Genomic DNA, 22192 nt, shown 5'->3' with positions numbered 1-22192 from the left:
GGGCAAGTTGGATGGGATTCAGGTTGATGAGTTTCAACGCTTTGTGGTCTCGTAGATGCTGCTTGAGGAATGCAAAAGACAGACGAACAAGCGGCACTCCCTGGATAGCATGTATGCGTTGTTTGTCGAAGATGTCACCGGGCCGATGTCACTGAGTTGGGATTGGAAGGGGGTGCCCGTGTCTTTTGTACAGATCAATATAGTGATAGTAGTACCGGGGTACACACTTGTTAGACTAATGGACAGCCCTAGGGAATGGATGGCAGGCCAAAGAACGGGAAACTCAGATCAAAGCCCAGGGGCTCGGATTAAACATCCAGAAAGGGGAGTGGTCGAGAGGTTCGCCTCCAGAACCAGCAGCATGTCCACCAGGGACGTCAGGTCGCCAAGGTTGTCATTGAAGAACAGCCGACAGACAAGAACCGACAAGCCAAGCACACTAAGACCACTACTTAGCCCAAGTTCGTACGCCAAAGTGCTACGCCTTAACCCCACGACGGATAGCGGCCGAGGACGGGTCTGACCAAGGAACCAGTGGATCTGGTGGGAGAGATGGGGAATGAGCCATGACCTCGAGATGCGCCAGGCGTACGCATGGAGTACCGCCTGTGGCTTTCGGTGGCCACAGCCGATACTAATCAACGTGGCCAGCGGGGTTGGGTTTGGTATGTACATATGAAGAGTTGACCGTTTGCTGGCTCGGAACCACTAGCGAAGCTTCACGCCCGCCTGAGCTCTGATCAGACGGAGAGAGGGAGAGAGCCATGACCGCCTCATGAAATGAGAACGGAACGCCATTCCGCAGTATGAATCGCTCCATACTCGAGATGTGGTGACATAAAGGAGTCAGGACGTCATGGCGTCCGAAGCCGCAATATCGTAGAGTACGGAGCAGGTCTCTGGCGTTCCGAGAGAAATTCTGGAGCATGTGGAACACACCGGCGCCATCGCCAACTCAGATAGACTGTATTCTACAGAGTGCGAATCGTCCTTGAATGCAGTGCATATGGACACAGGCTTGATTGTACATACATACGGGGGCTTGCTGGTCCTCGGCCCAAAAGCTCCATATTCTCAGTTCAGGAAGTTGGATGGAAAGCCGAAAGAAGCGTGGACGAGTCTGCTGTTGTACAATGTATGTATGTACATAGGTGAGATGGCCCAGCAAACTCACCTGGGCGTCAAGGCATGGGCCCCTGCTGGGGTGGAGATAGAGAGACCTTGAGGGAGGGAGGGGGTGCGCAAGTGCGACGCAAGTCTTGACCCTGGACGGACGAAGATTGAAGTACGTATCCTCGATACGGTTTGTGCGCAAGAATACTGGTAATGTCACATTGACATCCCGCCGCTGGCCCAAGACAATGGGTCTCTTCAACATTAATAGCCAGGGCCGGGCAAGGCTCCTCCTGGGTTGACACAAACGGCCTGGTTTCCGCAGCTGTGTCGAGGGATGCCATGACAGGAGTTCGGGGATGAGCTAGCAGCAAATCTACTAATCCCGCTAATGTCTGGTATTCCATCAGCATCAGCCATTTGCCGCGAACGCTGGAGCTGAAAACCTTAAGCTCCAAGTCCCAGGCTCGGGCACTAGGCGATCCATAGAGGGGATATTTCCCAGGACACGGCGGTTTCGATCAAAAATAGCACCGTCCTGGCCAGATTTTGGGTCCCAACATCATCGGGTACTTGGCGCGTATTTAAACGACCTGGGGCCTCGACAAGATGCACAACAGCAATGCGCAACCACTGCCAGTCCTCGAACCGCTCAACCGCCGTCGAACCTGACCCAACGACCAACCTGGCAGCTCCGGTTGCAGGGCCTTGCCCAGGCTGCTTCGACGGCGGATGGACCACACATTAGTGTCGGACGGTTGGCAACGACGTGGGTGGCGGGGCCAAGAAAACAAAGGAACCCGGCGTGCCTCTGCTTTCTGTCAACCGAGCCATGTCGGCTCCACCAAGCAACGCAGTTGTTGAACTGGGGCCTTGGAGACTGGCAGTCGACATGGCACTAATAAAAGGCGGCGTCGGGACGCCATCCCCCTGCCAGCAGCAATGTTGTCATTGCCCCTGTCACCGAAACAGCCTCCATTGTACGTGTGACTAGATTTGCCGACGTTTCTGCCATGGACGGAGGGTTGCATAAAGTTGTTTAACCGTCTGTCCGGAGCCCGTTGCTGCTTGACACAACCCTTTGTGAGAACATCTGAAAGGTTCCATGCAAATCTGCCTGTAGTCCTCCGTCCAGTCCATATGAGGAATGCCGACATGCGAGCCATCAGTCGGTGATTAGCCCGGTATCTCTGTTGGTCTCCTCATAACACACCAATATAGGATCGTGAAGCACAACCGGTTGAAGTCATGGCATCCAGACATTCGTGGCTATATCATAGATGTCGCTTGTGCAGAGGTTGAACACTCAAGTAATGAATCCCGCTGTCTTGGGTTTCGTGTCAAGAATATGTACCGCGATAAGTCGCGCCAAGGAGGAGTTCGCGTGTTCTGGCATCTCTTTGCGTTCCTTGGGATGTCTGGCACATCCATCAAACAGTGACACTACCAAGCCTGCCCTGACGGCACTGATGGCGGTTTAGGGCCTGTTGAACGCTTCCACGTCTTGCGTTGGCCCTGCCCTAGTTCTTTTCCCTTCTTCTTTTTGACACCCCCCTTATCTTCCCACGCCAACGCCACACCATGCGCGTGCCGTGATGCTGGGTCGACGGCGTGAGCGAGCTGTCTCCAGCTATTTGACTTTTCCGAGAATTTCCCCAGGGAACTACGTAGCCATTGTCTCAGGCAGCATGTCCCCACCCTTGTCCTTCAAAGATGTTGAAGCAGTAGTAGTATACTTCGAGGCGGCGACACTCTCAGACACCGGTCCCTATTGTCAGTGTGGAGTTTAGCAAGAATGGGTAAACATATGTGCATATGTATGTATGTATGTATGCATTTTAAGATGAAGATCGTGCGTGCACACACACGATTTCTCCCGGCCATTTCAAGATAAAATGTAGCTAGCTGCTTGGGTGCATTAGCCGTGTCCGATGAGAGTGACAGGTCCATCCACAGGAGCACTACATGCTTCACCTGCATGGATAGTTCCCCACGGGCTTCTTGCAGAGAGATGGGGCAGGGGGCGAGCAGCGGTGTCATGGGAGGCTGTCAAGTCAGGTTGCGCCGTCGTCTGGAGACAATCCCACTCGGAATCGGCTTTGAGAAGAGTCAGTCCGTATTGTAGATTCCGTATTCGTGGCGTATGGCAGCGACAAGGCAAACGCGTAGACTGAGGGCCCCTGTCAATCCTGCATGTGTTGACAGTCGTTCCAAGATCCGGGTTGCCCAAGTCAGAAAGCTGTGTCAGCGAAATTCTCGAGATGCGACTGGACGGCCAAGTTCGCCAGCCCACACAATGGGGGAGTGGGCGATCTCGGGGTCCAAATCGAGGCAAAGCTGAGGCTCATGGGGCGACCTGTCAGTGCAAGTTCGCTCCACGGAGCATTCCTAGCCACGTCCATACGGCATGTACGCCTCGCGGAGTTTTATATACTAGTACATGTTGAATCGTATGCGTCGGGGAAACTCTGGTTGTCTGGAAACGACGTTAGCTATGCGGACAGAAATAAGGGCGACAGTAAGGTTTACACCGGCGTGGCCTGGTCGACAAGCAACGTCCAAGCATGATTATGCGTGTATTTGCGTTGAGGTTGACATGGCTGGGCATCGGAGACGCACGTGGACGTTTGGCTGAGAAGCATATTCGTCGGAGTACACTGTCACGCTTCAAAGGTCTGACCAAAGGGGAAGGAACGCCGGAGCTCCTGCATGTCCTGCATATGCCGCATGCAACTTCGCCAACACGTCTGGTAGACTTTACAATGCGTATCATGCCCCTCAGTCCAACTCAATCAGAGAGATGCTATCAATTGCACACATCGTATAAGCACAGTTAAACATCGGCATTTCTGCCATCGCAGCGCGTCAGTGCGCCCGCGTCTACTACGTTCTCTCCGTTTCCGATGAACAATTGGAACATCGACCCTCTGCTTCAGAATTTGATATCAGCCCAGCCAACAGCTGTTTTGTCCAGCCAAACTCGAAATCAACTTGCGTATGATTTACGGCTTGCGCACCATCTCGTTTGGACCTCAGACATGACTGTATGATATCCGATGAGCTGAACCAGGTCTCTGGAACAGTTACTGTCCAAAGAGGTCAGCTTACTTGATGAAAGCTTACACTCACCAGTTCTTCGACAAAGGAACCCACACAATTGCCACCATATCCTAGCCAATTGTGGCCAAATATGCCAACTAGAGTGCTTCTCCTGCATATATTTTGTACCGAGTACAAATGCAATACCACAAGTGCATCATGCCGCCATCTACGAAGTAGTGTGCTATTGAACTGTACCCCTAGTACATCAAATACAACGAACAAGCCGTCTTCTCACAGGGAGATGGCTCAATTTAATAGTACGGAAATCAGCAGAGATGGTCAGTGGGAAACATCCGCGTACCTGGCGACCGTTCAATTCCATTGGGGGGCGATTCCTGTTCGTCAAGTAGTAGTATTCCCGTTCTCGAGAGACTGCCGTCCCAACGTCGATACTCAATAGCCATTGGTTGTTACCCGACAACTTGACGGGACGTTTTGGCATAATTTAATGAAGAAACCAGGGGTCCCCTATGGTTCAACCACCATCCAAGCCGGCCCCTTTATTTGCTTCACGGTGGATTCCGACGGGGGTGTTGAGCGACTTCCCTCTGATGGGCCATCCGATGGACGCATGTCACCCCATCCGAAGCCGTGGCGCCTGTAAGGCTTGTCGACCAAATGCAATCCTCGTCATGGGGCATGGAGTCACGGAGTTTCCCGTCCTCATAGGTTCGATCAGTAATCTTTGTGTGCCAGATCTGGTGGAACCCGGCCTCGACGACCGGTTAGTGTTGCCAGTCAAACTGTCAAGGCCAGCAATCCGGCCCGCAAACAGCCCGCCAGTTTGCTTGTGGATCTTTGGTCTCGGCGAGCCTCACACACCCCAAAGGCCGCCAGCTTACCAGGGAATCCCTCCTATCAGAACCCTGCTTCAGCCAGAACCTGCCACAAAGAGCTGGCAGCTTAGTGCTTGGGGCCTCGAACTGGAAGATCCATGTCTATTCGGCCCCGTATTGGCCGAGTAAGATGTGACAAGCACGATATTGAACATTCATCTGCGACGGCCAACTCATAAATGCGGCCTTGAAGCGCTACATATTTTCGGTCTTTATACGCGATGCTGCGATAAAGGCCGTATGTACTCCGTATCAAGTACGGAGTACTCAATCTCGTTATGGGCTTTTTCGGCAACTCCATGTGTACTCTTCCCAAAAAAAAACGGATTGCGGATGAGACTTGCATACGAATGCCTCGGTACCGTCTGTACGACAATACGGCACAGAATCACAGGACTCACGAAAGGATTTGTGTTAAGAAAAGTCTTCGATGCTTGTTTCACATTATCCCTGGCAAGGGTTGAACCAAATACTATTCCCCCAAAGCAAGGCATAAGCTGCAAACCAAGTTGACAGGTCTAGTCGATCCTAGTGAACACGATGACAACGGTACCCCATCCTCCAAACTCAACAAATAACGCTAGTGCTACATATTATGTACCTATGTACAATTCATTCTTGCGCTGTCATTATTGCCCACGACATGTTTGCACAACAGACTCCCTTGCCCCAATCCAACCCCAGCTCTTATGTATGTCACTGTTTCAAAGAAGGTCAAGCCGGCCGCTCTCAACCCATGTCGCGCCCGTCTCGCTGTGTCCCACGACATGAGCGTTGTCAGTAATTACTAGCTGTTTCTAACAATAAATACGATGGCTCACGGGAAGCTGAAGTCTCAACTACACGTGTATCTCACATGTCGTGGCCAGCTTCGCATTGACAAGAGAACTGCTGATGCCGCCACATATCCGTGTCGGCCGCAGGCTCGATGCTCAGCGGCATTGCTTCGTGTGGCGTATCACAAGCATCTTGGACCCGACAACACATTTCAACTTGGACAACTCACGAGGGCCACCATAACCGCCGTGGCGGTGTTCGGGAATGTGCATCCAAGTCGATCTGCAATGTACCACTCCCCCTAGAAAGATGAAATATTGCGTCTGAAAAAAGAGAAAGAGAAAAGGGGGAGGGGGGTGTGCAGAAGGATCAGAAGGCTCAGATGAACACAACTCCCTACGATTTCGTCCCGCTTGGTACTTCCCATTCATTGGTCACACGACGACCAGCACTCCTTCAGAAATCGGCAATTCTAAACAAGGGAAATAATGGCCGATTTGGGACAAGGCCTCTCCACTCATGTGTGTTTGACAGCTGCTCGCAAGGTCGACTGAAGTGGGCAAGGGGGCAGCGTCGTTTGGGCAATCCCAACCAAAATTACGACTGGTTGCCGGAATGACATCAGGTACGCGCTAGTATCAATGATGTTTGCTTGGCCCTGAAACCTGTGGCGGTTGTCGGTGGGAAAGGGTCTGAATGCTACGGTAGTTGACGCCGCAGTGGCGTTCGCTAGTCGGAACTCAGATCTGTTTCCAGCTCACCTTGTTCAGATTCCGGTTCCGATGGACTGGTACCACGTCTCCGCAAACTGACTCGATGGATGCGCAACGTGTTTCGGTCAGCGTTTCCCCAACTAGAGGTGCAGCGTTGTAGGCCGACACGTTAGAGGCACAAGCCGGGGTCGCCGTCTCTCTAACAAGCCTTTTCCACAAGGGCTGCTCTGCTGTACAAAGCGTCCCAAGGTTGCAGACGGAGAGGGTACCGGGACCAGAAGCCAGGAAGGTAGATGGCATGACGACACTTACACGCGCACGGCATCGAGTAATCGCACAGAGCGTTTTCTCACCTCGCTGTTTGACACTACATCTGCGCCGTTCGGGAAATTTTCTCGGCCGAAGCATTCCGTGTTGCAGCGCATCGTAGGGTAGGTATCATGTGAGGCTGTATTTTGCGCCGTATCGCACGAAGTTTACATGGGACACATAAATTTTGTGAGAGCTGGCTGTGTTTCTTCGTCCGCCCAATGTATTTCAAATCAAATTCAAGTCTCGATACGTTAAAGAGTAGGCCGGCACTCATAGAAGCTTTGCAAGGGTATCTATCTCCGTGCAGGGTCTCACAAAGACATGGAAATGTTGTCCCCTCCCGTCCCCTCCCTTCAAGCTGGCGTAAAGCATCAAGCTGTGTGCATTGTCACACGTATTCACTGACATCGATCTCACGTGTATGAGAGACATGGAGGGATGTGTGCGACGACTCTGGAACCGAGCAGCAGATACGGGTTGTGTGGTGGCATGGTTTGTGAAGCCTGATGGGAGACATTGGCATCTAAATGGATGTCCTGTGCGACGGGCACTATAACTCCTGTGTGATATTCGAAAGACCACTAACACATTATCCATCCGTTTATTTATCGACAAAGTCTGTCCCACGGCCTGGAGTCTTGTATGAGATGGAGCGAGAATGCTTACCGCATATCTGCTTCCATTCTACAAGCCAGCGCCACCTCTTGGTGAATGAAGAAGACCCTTCAATTGGAAATCCTCCACTGAAATATCCTGTACTTTACGCATCTGCAAGCTGGCTATGCCTCAGAAAACTAGTTCATCCCTCTGACATCTGGAATACGAAGTCTTCGTTCCGCTACATCCATGACCAACTCAACGCCAGCACTTACATCAACACACGCAACACCAGCATCACCATCGTGTAACCACACCTCTTGAGAAAAAAACAGGCACAACAGTCCACCCCTGCCTCCACAAGCACAGGGAATTCTCGATTTTGCGCTTGTGCGCCGCCGTGCCATGTGCCATCCCTCGTGAGCGGAGCGGGAAAGTCGCACAAAATAAAACGTCAACGGGGCTAACGATGCCGGTAAATTCTGCCACGGCAGACCAGATGTTCTGCTGTCAGCTACATGCACGAAGCCATGCTGCGAGATTGTTTGTGGCATGGCTTGCTTCTCTCCGTCAGCGTCCCTCGCTCCTGTGCTGAACCTCCACGCCTGGAGGCACTGTTAAACCGGCGCAACAACCATGAGGGCTAAATCTCATCCAAAGACTGGAAAGCGAGAAGCTATTATTACATGATCTCTGGCTCCTTTCATTATATGACTTGTGTGACCCTGAATTCGAAACAGGCGGCTTAGGCTGTCTATAGCATGGGTGGGGGAGAATAAAAACTCAAGCATCAATGCCACGGTGCCCGTAATCACAAGTACAGGACAGGCACTGCAAGATGCTTGCTTATACTTCGGGCGAGGATAAATATAGCTTGCCAGATAGTGTAAGCCGTGTTTCGAAATGCTGACACGGCCCAGAATCCTCAGAGACCCGGGAAATAACGTCGTACGAGCACAAAAAGCGTGCAACGTACCACCACCCGGCACCGGGAACCAATAAGCTGGCGCGAAGGCGGCCTCGTTGTGAGAAACACCTTGTATAACAAATGGGCGAGAAGTTGTGCAGTATGAAGCTGTGCTACATGGAGGCATTGACTACTATATGACAAGGCGGATAACCGGGAACTTAAGGGGAAGTGGGAAGATGTCTTTTGCAAGGTGAATGCGGGATGGTCTCTCTTGATAAGACTGTTGCAAAAGTATACAATCACCCCTAGGCTAACCTATTCCCGAGCCCAGAGACGCTGCTGATATTTTGCACCCCCTCCCAATTAACGTGTACGTTACATGCAGGAATAAAACCTTCTCCTAGATGACATGGCCCCCAGTAACAAAACCAACTCCATATCCATAGTGCCTTTGTATATCGTCAGCCACATACCATTCCTAACCGTGGCCGAATACCAAGAAACTGAGTAAGAATGTAATATTGACCTTCACCGCCGGAACATCTTGTGCAAGAGGCTGCCCCCGCGGATGCCTGTGTTATCCCCGGGCACGTTTGACTCCGGGGAGTCTGAGATTCGAGACGGTGAAGCTCCTTGCGTCGAGCCATCTTTAGTCACTTCGACATACTCGGCGTCGAAATCTTGTTCTTGTCGTTTGCTCAAGAACCCCTCGCCGTAGTCTTCTGAGGGCATCTTTGAATGGCCAGGTGCAAATGCGAATGGCGGAAAAGCTTGCACGGAGCGCATCTTCTCCAAGCCACGGTCAAGATATTCCACCAGGGCGGCCTTCGCCTGGAAGTCATCCGCGCCCAAACTACTCTGTTGAATATCCATTGCTTTGCTGAATAAAGCCCCGCAGCGAGCTTTAAACTCGGCTTCTAGATCTTTTTCCTGGGACTCCAGCGCTTCAAATCGCTCCGGCGTTTGTGTAGGAGAGGTGGACAAGGGTCGCGCCCGGTCTTCGCTCTCTACTTGGTCTAGCCAAGACGAGTACTCCTCCTCAATCGTTTGTCTGTCCGTCTCCGTCGTCAGAACTGTCGCTTGGCTGCTGACCCAATCCTTGGCTTGCTGTGTCATCTTAGTCCCAACAATATACTTGTCAAAAGTCTGGCAGAATTCTCGGTAATGGCCGCGTAGGATGAAACATTGTCCCACCCACCCGTGTTCCCGCAACTTTCGAACGATGAGTTCTGCAGCGGGACACTCCCATGCAGATTCCAGTCCACAACCGTAGAAGACAATACACTTGGCCGTGGGCCACTGTGATAACTGTTTTCTTCCTTGTTCGTCGGGTATAGCATGCTCAATCAGATCCAACGGCGCAGATTGGAGAAAACTTCTTGGAGTGCGAAGATGAATTGCTCCGTAAATGTGCGACCGCTCATACTCGATAGATGATCTCAGGTCAAATAGTAATGCATCTCCGGGTAGGGAAAGTTCTAACAGCCGGCTCAGATCGGCAGCCAAGATCATTCTCGGCCCATTAGTGGCTTCGTATACAACATCCTTGAGCTTCATGTTGGCCAGTTTGTTGGATATTAAATCCCTCTCTCGGCGATGATGGAACCACACCTCGAGGTGCCATAGTTCAATACCCAAATTAGACGCTAGGAAAGCACTCTGAGCATCGTTGGGAAGAGGCTGTTCTTGGTAGTACTCTTCCAACCGCTGCTCTACATGGGATGCGAATTTCTTCGGCTCGGGGACGTTGTCGCCGAATGTAGTTCTTCTCATGGATTGCTGCTGATTCAAAATCATTTGCCGGGTAATGATAGGGTTACCACTGCTCATGGGAGGGCCTGTTGCCTGCCGCTGCAGTGAGCTGAGCGACGTACTAGAAGCCACTGGTCCCATTGACCGTTGAAGACTGCCGGGGGATGAAGATAGGGGAGAAGCTGGCCCCGCCGGCGTTGGCGGTTGACTAGCGGATGCAATGCGTGAGCTACCATAGGCAGACTCTCTTGAGGAGGAACCATATGCCGCTGCCCTGGACGGAGACTGGAGAGACACATGTTCCGTAGCAGCAAGTGTTGTACCTGACACGCCGGTAACAAAGGAATATGTGTCATTGGCCAGTTCTCTCTGGCGCTGCTGAGCGGCACATGGGACGAGCATGCGCTGGGGCTGTTGTTGTTGTCTTTGGATAGCCAAATTGTTGGACCGAATGAATGCGACAAATGACACGGCGGGGTCTTCAGGCAAGAGATCCCAGACCATGACGGGTATGGAAAGGAGCATCATGGTCGAATGACTCTTGAAAACGCCCTGGACTTTGACGTACTTTGCCATGGCGGGAAAAGCATTCAGCCACTGCTCCCAGGCATTGATGTCTAGACGCTGGTCATCTTCCAATGCCAGTGATATCATTACGTGGGGTGCATCTTCATTAGGCTCGCTCGAAGCAAGACCATTGGCGACAGGATCTCCCGAGTCTGCGGCTCGTCCTGTTAGTAATGGCGGAGCATGATGAGAAGTCATCGGTTCTGGGGCCTTCTCGGGCGGAAGCAATCGTGTCATCTCAATGCTAGGGGCTTTGTGGTTGGCCGTCATCATGAAGTGAACAGGGGTTGACCGTGCTTCAAAATGCTTCCCGTTGATCGTAATGGGACGAGGGTGCTTGAGGCGCGCCAAGACCTCTGCATGAAGCATGGCGGCCGAGAAACTTCGTAGGCGCCATTCCTGAAGAACCTCAATCAGAGCGTTTGTGAAAGAGTATCGCCCAGGATCTGGAGCTATAGCATCCCAACTTGAAGCCGAGATTGTCTCTGTAATGCTGTTGCCGTTGGGGAAGGTCGCGCTGGCAGCTCCGGCACAGCAATCCAGAAGGATAAGAACATCCGACTTGGATCGCTCAAGAAGCGTCTGAATAGCAGACCATCTGGGAGGTAGGTATTAGAGCGGTTCGGACCATGTAGGAAAGTCAAGATGCACTTACTGTAGCCAAGGAGACTCTGCATCCCGGGTTCTACATCACGCGTGTTAATATGCGTTGCATGAAGTTGTGGTTCCAGCACTTACGCGCACCAAGTGCTTTGTCTCGATTCGTCAATCCGTGCATGACCCCCATAGTATATTAAGAAAAGGGTATCTTGTGATTCGTGTTCTCTGATCAACTGACCAACGCGCATCATCAGCTCCAAATGCGAGTTTTCTGACGGTATGGCAAATATATCGGTTCCAAAGGTGTAGTCCTCCCGAAGACACCTTTCAAGATCTTCCAATTCTGGAAGAACAAAGAGATCGTCGGAGCCCCAGTGTAAGAGTAGAGCCTGGACCTTTTTGTATCTCTGAGAAGTCCGGCCTCTATTTGGAAAGGCCCGCGCCGCTGACTGAGTGAGATCTGGTATTAGTCTCTTGAAGTGTATGAGTAGGGAGTGTTGGTGAGTGAGTGGACCAACATCTTCGAGTCTCCGAGCAAAAGCGCCGATATGCTTCACGTGAAAGCTGGTACGGCTAATGTCATGTGTCGCCGACCTTGCGGACCCATCAGCAGACGCGCTCATGGGCTTGGAGAAGAGATATATGTCAGTGCCATCTTGAACAACAACGCTCGGCAGACAGACTACGAGAAACCTACGGCTGGTCCTCCTTGCCGCGTCCCATCTCCATCCGCAGGTCTCCTAGACCGGATCGTATAATACGGTTGCTGGTCACCCATGGTGCTGGACCTTGCAGCTGCGGCCTCTGCTGTCGGGTTCGGTACTGAAATATGCGATTCCTGGTCCCCACGGTGTGATGCTGTTGGGACGAACAGATGAGCTGTTATCGAGGCAGAGGAATATCTGGCAGACGACGCACACTCATCGTAAATACAGTCAGTCCCGTTTATAGTCGCGTGGGCACTCGAGGCAGAATTGATTGTGAAAAGAGATACAAGTGGCGTAACGCTGCCAGAAGTGCCGATGTGCTCGAGATATGAGTCGGTTGACATGTCGTCAAGCGGCGAGACCGCATGGCCTTTGGGGGTCTTCGGTCCCCAAAGCGGTTAGACTGGGGCACCCGGTGGCCCAAAGAGGTTGATGAAAGTTGATGAGGTCCATGAGGCAGCTGGTAGGTACCTCAAGTACTTCAGTACTACGTCTAAGTACTTTGAAGCATCAACTAGTACTAGAGCGGGGCTTGCAACTTGTGTAAAACCAAAGTGCTCGCTATGAGTACTTTACATTAGCACACACCTGGGCATTGGTATGCACACGGGACAGGCGCTTCAATGGTACCAGGTGCATGGTACTTTCAGGATTGATACCCGGGGAACAGTGTGAGGTCATGACGGGAAATCCTACAAGCCGGGGGAATAAATTTTAGAACCAATTGGCCGTCTCTGTTGATGTAGATTCCATCCATCCATCCGCACATCGAGCCATCTTCCCAGACATGTAGCATGTCAAACTGCATCACACACGTTACACCCTCAGACAGACGCCAGTTCTTCGCACTGCATGGGCTGTACATGCATGTTTCGTGGATACGTATGTACTCCATCCGAACGTGAGAACCCCATTTACTTCAGGAGTACCTGGGTGCTTCGTCATGTCACGCTGGTCCGTGATGAACAACAACAGAAAATTAGCCCAGTCACCAGCGGCTGTATTTCTATCTATTTGCTTTCGTCCTCGTTGCCAGCCCGACATGTACGCCTGCACAATAGGGAAAACTCAACTCCATTACCAGAGGGATGAGACAATACAATGTTGTACGGCGCAACGCGGCCTAAATTGTCGACATGTACGGGAGTATGTACTCCGTACCGAGTAGACCAGTTGCTGTTTCCAAATTAGGAATCAACATCTAAAGTACTTGGCTTGCCTGGCAACATTCTCATAACCCAGTGAACCCACCAGACTGCTGGGTGTCACCAAATTGACAGCCAGAAACCTGTAATCGTGCCCACTGCGGCCACTGGCCTTTTAGCTGCCCTCCATGTCTGGAAGGAACTAGGAGGCAGCACAAGTGCACTGTAGTGTGGGGCCATAGAGCCATGACCGAGGCAGGTGGCATCTGGCCGTCTGCACCAGGTTGGCGCCCCGCCCGTCGACCAGCCAATCAGGCGTGTCGCCTCATCATCCATTTCGATGACACGGGCCCATCTCCACCTGTCCTTTGGCCTTCAAACCGACACCGAAGCACGGAACCAGGACAAGGCAGCAAAGCGCTATCTGTCGACTGGTTCAACCACCGGCTGTGTCTCCCGATTTGAATGTCGGTCTAGTAGTACCTGGAGCTTGGATCTGGCACACCTGCCTATCGTTTCGGTCCTTTTGCCTTTAGGCACTCTTTTTGTGTTGCTCTTTGCTGCTCCCTTGCTACCAGCGCTCCCGTCGGGCCCCCTGACTTTCGCATCACCCTCTCCCAGGGGGACACGAGTCGGAGCAACATGAAGGAGAGAGTCACATTTGTCCATGCCCAAGGGGTCGATGTTGACCCTGGGCTCCTCAAAGTCGACGCCAACCAACTTGACGGGCCCTCGGTAAAGGCGGCCCGAGAAAACAGGCTAACGGTTGAAGTAGCTGAACTACCACCGGAGCTTGCTGGCCTCCTTCAAGCTTACCGAGATATCAGCATTCGGTGGGCCAGCCCGTTGACCTATGGCACGGTTGAGCCTTTTACTTCGCGGTTGTCGCCAGGTCTTCATGTGTTCTCTACACCAGCTAACGAGACCGCTGGACATGCCCAGTAAGTGAAGAGCTTGCTTGTTTTAACAGAGCCATCTGGCATCTTGTCCAAGTGCAAAATGTTGATTGGCTTGCAGGCTGAGGCTGTGTACTTCTCTACAAGCCTTTGGCTCAATAGACTGCATGTCAGCCGAGGTTTGTCAATAACATTTTCCAGCCTTTGACCTGTTAGAGCTAGTGGTTTTCTGACTTGATGGCATCATTAGTCGTTTACAACACATGGCCAAGGGCAATCTTTTAACCCTCCAGCTGCCACCTTTCACCAGGAACTTGAGCATCTGTCAGCCTTCATCGACTGGGTTACCAAAGAGATATGTTCCAAGGAAGACTCTGTTTGTCGGAACCGGGCCGAGGCCTTATCCGATGCCGCGAGCTTGGATATTTTGTGGGACTCGACACTTCGAACTTTGAGGATCTCGTCATTGTTCCCGTTGACTGAGCAAAGCATCAAAGTGGCCGGCTCTTCCACTAGGCGAACAGAGGTCGGCGTCTTTTCCAAGGATACACCGCCTAATCAAAAGCCGCACGAAATAGGAGTATCTGGGTTTCTCACTGTTCTTGGCGAGAACAAGAAGCCTTCTGGAACACTGTTTGGTTTTCCATCGCGACATCGCGTCGCCGACGCTTATTTCTCATCCGACTTTGTCTCCCCCACAGGCTTGCACCCAACTTTGCGATTGACATTGAGCTCAAATATACCGCCGCCCACAGAGGATGAATGCGGTCTTCACGCATACTTCACTCTCCCCAGGACAATTTTTGCAGATCGATACCAGTTCGCCGACCAACTTTTCTTGGCGTCCAAGAACTTGACGGCTTCAAGGTACACCAGCCTCCCTGTTGACTTGGAGGCACCAGCATATACCACAAAAACATGGGGCTCAAGCGTCTTGCTGCAATTAGCACCTCCCAGCTCCAATGAGCCGGAAAGTTGGACAGCCGAGGTGCCTCTGCATCTTCGCTACCTTGAACCGTCTGTGAGCGGCAAAGTCGACATTGAGATTCCCTACCCAGCTGTGTTCTGGGCATGTGAGTCTGAGGCTCACGTGGACCTATCCAACAATCCCTTTGACAGGACTCGGCTGGGTTACGATGGGCTATTTAGCGAGAATACGGTGTTTTGGCATGCCACGCCGCAGCCTGCTACGGGAGGCAGGATCCTGACGCCCATCTCGGTACCAGTTTTGAAGGAAGATGGGGCTTGGCTGGTTGGATTTGGAACTGCAGCAGCCGTGGCGCTGGGTTTCGCATGGGTATTATGGAAGTTGGCTGCTGTATTTGCGGTCTCTGGGTATGGGAGCCTGAGCAGCGAGACGCAAATGGAGAGCAAGAAGAGGAAGTGAAGCGATAGAAACACTGTGCGCAGGTTTCTCATGTGCAAATTGGGGGTCCTTCGGATTCGTAACATGAAGGCAAGAATACAGCAATTAATTTTTTTTCTTTGTTGTAAACCTGACCGAGACTTGCGCAGTGGACAAAACAAGCACCAGTACTCTGCAGTTGGCCCGGTACCTAGTAGTTACAGAGTCCACGTCATCAAGGGCACATCCGTGCGCTCGCAATCCATGCTTCAGGAATGGTAAGACGTGGGCTTCAACTTTGTCTTGGCAGAGTATCATGTATCAGCGCATATATACATATTACCATGGACAAAACAAGGTTGAGCAAGGCCTGTGTGCATGAACACTAACACCACGGGCAATGTGGATTTTGCGGTTTGCGGAGAGGATCCACGTGACTGATGAGGAGGACTCGTAATGAGTCGATCGATCTTCATCCGGGTTTAGCGGCGATAAATTTAAAGTCACCATTGTCTTTTGACGTTTAAGCTTTTGGAAAATCAACCGTACCCAGCCAAAAAGACAATATTGCTTGGAAAGGAGATAGGAAATCGGCAGGGGATCTATCGATTTTTCTTTATTTATTTTCGTGTGCCATCTGTTCTTCTCTCCAGTCTTTCTGTCACTCCTCCTCCCCATCCGCCCTCCTCTCTGGGACCGAAAAGTTGGAGAGGCGGCCGCGCGCCATGTCGCTCAGTCTGTTCGGTCTGGCTCAACTACAGCCCGCGTCCATGATTTCCGACTATTTTTGATCAGGCCGACTTGGAGGACATTGATCAGACCAAGGGAGGGCCCACGCCGGGAGGTTGGTACACCTATGCGGACTGAGAATGTCGCCTACGCCACCGTCGGTGGATGTGTCTTCGTCAACACCTGACGACAGAACAAGACGCAACATAGCCTGCGTCAATTGCCGCAATTCTAAAGTGAGACACCCTGTTTTATTTATACTAGTACTGGAACATTTGACGGTGCAAAGCCATTCTCCTTTGCCGCACACAATGGGCCAACAGCTGACACGGTGCCTCATGGCTGTGTAAAAGGTGCGGTGCAGAGCGAATCAAGCTTCTGGCCAGCCCTGCCAACGGTGCGCCAAACTCCAACTATCGTGCGTGGTTGACAAGTCTCACAAGAGAGTCACCAAGAGAAGGTACGCCGACATTTTGATGAGCCACGTTTGACTTAAGCTTATTGTTGCCGTGCGACACCTTCGTTTCATCCTGCGGCTGCAACAGATCATGTATGACACACTGGCTTACCCACCACCATCACAGCAAGCTAGAACAACTCGAGCAGGAGTTGAAAAGCATCAAGCAAGTCGTCCAGCCCGCGACCAATGGAGCAGTCCAGTCCGCCTGGACGCCGCCAAGCCCGCGCGCCGCCATCCCAGCACTGCCAGAGCAAAAACCCGCGTCGGCTGCCGCCATCAACACGACGACACCACAGACGCCAACACCTCAGCCGGAATCGTCAATTGGCCAGGGACACCCGGGCCAGAGCTCCGAGCGACGTCTGAAAACCGGCCCGACAGAGGCTCGTATCCTAGGAAACCACATCGTGTCTGGTGAAGATATCGATTGGTACTTTACCAAGTAAGTCCCCTTCTGCAACCGTCACAGGCTTTGTAAGGGGCAAGCCTTTGAACATGGCCACGCGCCAAGTGCTCACACAAAGTCGCCCAGATATCTCCAACACTTTCATCGATTCGTGCCGGTCCTACGCAAAAAGGACCCAGACGACTGCTATGAGGCAAACCAAACCCTCTTCTGGCTCGTCATCTATGTGGCCTGTCGACGCTATGCCAGAGATCGTTCCCTCTTCCCCTTGCTGACAGACCACCTGGAAAAGAACATTTGGACAATGTCGTCGGTCCCCGCCCTGGATTTTGACGCCGTGCATGCCCTCTTAATCCTGTGTACCTGGCCGATGCCGAATGTTCGCTTCGTCGTAGATACATCGCCAACCTTTGCCGGCATAGCGACAACCACAGCCTTGGGACTGGGTTGTCACACAGGCCAGGGGAAGAATTCTCAATTCTTGGTCGGCCTGCGCCAGAATTTTCACGCCACAGACGAAGAGGCTTCTTCCACATGGTTGGCGTGCTGTATGCTCTCACAACGGTATGCTCGCTCTCTTGCCCCCCGTCTCGAACAACCACGACGATGCGCCTGACACTGGTGATAGAACCGCCGCGGGTATTGGCATTCCGCCGCCTTACATACAACACAGCGACTCCAAGACCAAAGCAGTCCTCGATGCGTCGCAATGGGTCGACCTCATAGTCATGCACGATGTACAACGGTTCCTTAACCGCTTTCACACAAGCATGTTTACACAAGTAACAGCCCACGGCGGCGTCCACGAATCCGAGGTAGCAATGTGGGAGACGGAATTCGAGTCTCTCAAACCCCTCATCACCAAATACGACTCGGGTACGTGTTATATAGATAGCAAGCCCCCTCGCCCTGCCAGCCCTGCTGCCATCCGTACCTAGCTAACCCACCCTCCCCAGACATATCCCGCTTCTGCCTGCTAGCAGCACAGCTCGAAATCCAGCTATGCTACTTCATATGGCCGCCCAACACCGCCGTGCCGTCGATCAAGTCGCACGCCGTGCGCGTCTTCAACACAGCCCGCTCCATCGTGGCGCACAGCCTCGACCTCGAAACCCGCATCCAGTTCCTCACCCACTCCCCGCAATGGGCCATCAGGACCAACATCGACGCCGCCTGCATTATCATCTCCATCCTCCACTCCGACTGCTCGCCGGGCATGAGCGAGCCCGACGCCGACCTCCTCGTCCAGCAGGCTTGCGGCGCCATCCTCCGCGCCTCCGTGCGCGACGCCGACCTCGCCCACCGCGCGAGCATCATCATGGAGACCTTCTGGAGCATACGCAACCTGGTGCCGAGCTTTGGTGCCGCCCCCGGCGCGAGGCCCGACCGCGCGTCCGCAGGAGTCACCTTTTGGTGTCTGGGCAAGTTTCGCACCGCGCTGAGAGACGCCCAGAACAGCACCGACAGGGTGAACAAGGCGCTGGAGATGATGCGTGAGTAGCGACAGCCACCGCTCCCCGCCCACCCCCTCTCAAAGTCTGGGACGACGACAAAAAGAAGGGAATTTGCTAACTTTGACGTGTAGAGGGTCGATGTGCGAATTCCACTCCCTGTACACAACCTAACAGTAGCCAGCCACAGCCTGGAAACTTGTCCTCGGATCCTATCCAAGATGTAGACTGGACCATGTTCATGGACGACTTTGGATGGGCCGGAGACGACGCTGTGTTGTTGGGCTTGCCTTGAGGCCATATTCATATGCACGCATACATCATGTACAAAAGCACTATAATTGGGATTTATTGCATTCACGTGGTGGGCATGAGAGGAATGGATGACGTCATGTTTTCGTCCTTACGGTATTTTAGAATCTATACCATCCAGTGTATTGAATTCAATAGTATTTTCCAACGCTGTGCCGTTTTGCAGCCACTAGTTTCCACTCCCAACGCCTGCATCATGTTAAAGATATTCATGCCACATTTTGGCCGCTCAATTAATCATAGATGTCTTCATCCATGTCGTCTCCAATCACCTCGTCGACAGCGTCTTCCTCATCCTCCATCATATCATCATCATCGCTCATCTCGCTGTCAGGATGGTTCGACAAAACCGTGATCTTGTCGTCAATAAGCTCCACTCTAGCAATTTCACCGTCGCGAATGTTGTTTCGGAGAATGAGAATAGCCAGCTTGTTCAGGACTTCCTTCTCAATCAGGCGGGCAAGAGGTCGAGCACCATATGCAGGCGAGTAGCCGGCGTTACCCAGGTGGTCCTTAGCTTCGTCAGACACGTCAATCTTGACCTTGCGTCCGTTATCCTCGAGACGTTTCTGGATTTCGGTGATGCGAAGATCCACAATCTTGCGGATCTCCTTGCGTGTAAGTCTGTTGAAGATGACAACTGAGTTGATTCTGTTCAGGAACTCAGGAAGGAAGTAGTTGCGCAAAGCACTCATGACCAGTTCGCGGGTTGAACCGTCAATCCTGCCTTCTTTCGTGCCGGGCCGAGTGAGATACTCAGCACCCAAGTTAGAGGTCATGACCACTATGCAGTTCTTGGCGTCAACAACTCTGCCTTGGCCATCCGTAATTCTGCCGTCATCCATGAGTTGGAGCAGTACAGTCAAGATCTCCTTGGCAGCCTTCTCGACCTCGTCGAAGAGAAGAATCGAGAATGGCTTTCGGCGCAAAGCCTCTGTAAGCTGACCACCAGCATCATGGCCGACATATCCAGGGGGGGCGCCAATCATGCGGCTAAGTGCGTGTCGCTCTTGGTACTCTGACATGTCGAACCGAATCATAGACTTGGGATCATCGAAAAGGAACTCGGCAAGAGCCTTGGTGAGCAATGTCTTACCGGTACCAGAGGGACCGCAGAAGAGGAAGCTGGGAGGTTGGTTTGGATTGGCAAGTCCAGATCGTTGCAAACGAATGGCGTTGGCAACAGAATTGACTGCCTCCTTTTGGCCAACGACGACTTTTCCAAGGACCTTCTCCATGTTGATCAGCTTCTCCTTCTCGGAAGTGCGAAGTCGAGTGACAGGGATACCGGTCCAACGAGCTACGATCTCGTTGATGTGATCGGCGGTGACAATGTCTGTGACCATGGCCGTTGCAGCTTCGCCGCCGGCAGCATTTAGAGCAGCATCTGCGGCAGCCTTGCGAGCTTCGAGCTCTTTAATGGTCGTTTGTTGCTCAGGAATAGCACCGTACTTGATATCGGCAGCCTTTGCATTATCTCCTATGTTCATGGCATCCTCCAACCGCTTCTCCAATTCATCGAGCTTGAGCTTAGCCTGGTGGATCTCCTCGCCTCGCTTGATTTCGTTTTGGTACTTTTCTCGTAGAGGCTCCAACTCCTCCTCAACGTTCTTGGCATCCTTCTTGGCCTGCTGAAGACGAATCTGAGATGCTTCGTCCTTTTCCTTCTCCAATGCCGCAATCTCAATCATGAGCTGCCTGAGCTTGCGCTCAAGGGAGTCAATAATTTCTGGCTGGGACTCGCGAGCGACGCGGACCGCGGCGGCAGCTTCATCGACGAGATCGATGGCGGAGTCAGGCATTCTTCTGGAAGTGAGGTATCGAGCTGCAAGGTTGGCGGCAGCAACAAGAGCGCTGTCGAGGATTGTAACACGGTGGTGTCTGTCGTATCTTTCCTTCAGGCCTCGCAAGATTGATATCGTTTCGGGAATGGTAGGCTCCTTGACCATAACTTGCTGGAATCGTCGCTCGAAAGCAGCATCCTTCTCGACATATTTTCGGTACTCGGCCAAAGTGGTGGCACCAATACAGTGAAGCTGTCCTCTGGCAAGCATGGGCTTGAGCAAGTTGGCAGCATCCATGCCTCCTTCGCCAGAAGAACCGGCACCCATGAGCAGGTGGATTTCGTCGACAAAGAGTACAATCATCTCTTTAGAGTCCTCAATTTCTTTCAAGACTCCCTTCATTCGCTCCTCGAATTCGCCACGGAACTTGCTACCCGCAACAAGCGCGCCGACATCTAGAGACAATAGTTTACAGTGCTTCAGGTTGTCAGGCACATCTCGGTTGACTATTCGCTGGGCAAGCCCCTCGACAACAGTAGTCTTACCAACACCAGGCTCTCCGATGAGAACAGGGTTGTTCTTTGTGCGTCGAGATAAGATTCGAACCACTCGTCGAATCTCCTCTTCACGCCCAATGACGGGATCGATTTTCTTGTCTCTGGCCATGGCAGTCATGTCGATGGTGAATTTGGCCAAGTTCTCGTTTTCTTGTTCAGTGTCAGCGGTCTTGCTGTCCACTCGCTTGGTGCCTCGAATGGCTTGGACAGCATCTTGAACCAGCTTGGGCTTGGGAATGCTGGCCTCTTTCAATGGTGCCTGCATTGAGGGGTCGTCGGCCAGGGCAGTAATGAGATGGTCAACACCAATATATGAGTCTTTTTGGACCTTTTGCAACTCCATGGCTTTCCTTAAGACGGCGTGGAAGGAGGGAGCCAAGGAAACCTGCTCTGGCGGGGGATCTTGACTCGGAAGTCGAACGAGAGTCTTCTTCAGGGCCCGATCGAATAGTTGAGGGTCACCGTGAGCCTTCTCGATGACTTGTCGAAAAAGGGTGATTATGCTGTTTTGGGGTGCATTTTGTTGGTCCTTTGAGAGGTCGACTGGTGGTTCCAGTAATGAGACGGCAAGATGGACTGGGAGAAGCTGTGAATGTCCATACTGCTCGGCCAGGCTCATAGCGTCTTCGACAGCCTTTTGAGCGCGGTCTGTAAAATCCATTCGGGAAGTCATTGTAGGTCGTGTATGTGTAAACGGTGTATGGTGATAACAGTTATTGTGCGGGGTGTGTTGGTCTTTCCAGAGAAGCTCGGTTCAAAGAATGTGAGGCTTCTTGTTCACAGTGACGCATAAAAGTTGGGCACCAGGTGGTGTCTGGTGGGCCAAGGATATCAGCCTCCAGGGTAATTTGTTTGATGTACGAAGGAAAAATGAAGAAGGAGAAATTAACTTCAATAGCCACAAGGGAGGAAATATATCTTCGAGGAGGTGGTGGATACACTCGCCCATTGTGCGGCAGAAGGAAGAGCTCTTTGTTGCGGGAGATGAGCCGAGCAACAGCTGGAAGCTGCTCGGATGGCCTGGAAAGCTACCCAGAAGCCACCAGAAGCTTGGAGACGCTGCGTGATGTCACTCGAAACCTGGTTTTTAGTGCTCCATAGGCGGGGTGCCGTCCCTCTCA

At 52.3% G+C, this 22192-nt stretch overlaps 4 protein-coding genes across 4 annotated transcripts; 2 read left to right on the top strand and 2 right to left on the bottom strand.

The window, feature by feature from the left end:
- Positions 1-8888: 8888 nt before the first annotated feature.
- G6M90_00g087470 (uncharacterized protein) lies at positions 8889-12330 on the bottom strand (the record flags this gene model as incomplete). The annotated part of the gene is made up of 5 exons (XM_066131309.1): positions 8889-11277; positions 11335-11364; positions 11418-11728; positions 11798-11905; positions 11977-12330. The coding sequence occupies 5 exons, from the start codon at positions 12328-12330 to the stop codon at positions 8889-8891; spliced, it is 3192 nt and encodes a 1063-aa protein (XP_065987470.1).
- A 1443-nt stretch (positions 12331-13773) lies between these two features.
- On the top strand, positions 13774-15414 carry PBN1 (the record flags this gene model as incomplete). Its single annotated transcript, XM_066131308.1, has 3 exons — positions 13774-14072; positions 14149-14206; positions 14278-15414. The coding sequence occupies 3 exons, from the start codon at positions 13774-13776 to the stop codon at positions 15412-15414; spliced, it is 1494 nt and encodes a 497-aa protein (XP_065987305.1).
- A 1239-nt stretch (positions 15415-16653) lies between these two features.
- LEU3_0 (Regulatory protein LEU3) lies at positions 16654-18713 on the top strand (the record flags this gene model as incomplete). The annotated part of the gene is made up of 5 exons (XM_014686885.1): positions 16654-17003; positions 17094-17531; positions 17596-17843; positions 17924-18460; positions 18553-18713. 5 exons carry the CDS (start codon positions 16654-16656, stop codon positions 18711-18713), a joined length of 1734 nt encoding a protein of 577 aa, XP_014542371.1.
- A 250-nt stretch (positions 18714-18963) lies between these two features.
- On the bottom strand, positions 18964-21744 carry hsp98 (Heat shock protein hsp98; the record flags this gene model as incomplete). The annotated part of the gene is made up of 1 exon (XM_014686886.1): positions 18964-21744. The coding sequence occupies one exon, from the start codon at positions 21742-21744 to the stop codon at positions 18964-18966; it is 2781 nt and encodes a 926-aa protein (XP_014542372.1).
- Between the last annotated feature and the right edge of the window lie 448 nt (positions 21745-22192).

This window comes from Metarhizium brunneum, chromosome 5 (assembly GCF_013426205.1).
Source record: "Metarhizium brunneum chromosome 5, complete sequence".
Lineage (NCBI taxonomy): Eukaryota > Fungi > Ascomycota > Sordariomycetes > Hypocreales > Clavicipitaceae > Metarhizium > Metarhizium brunneum.
Note: the sequence above shows the minus strand (reverse complement) of the source record. Positions and strands in the feature narration are given on the sequence as shown.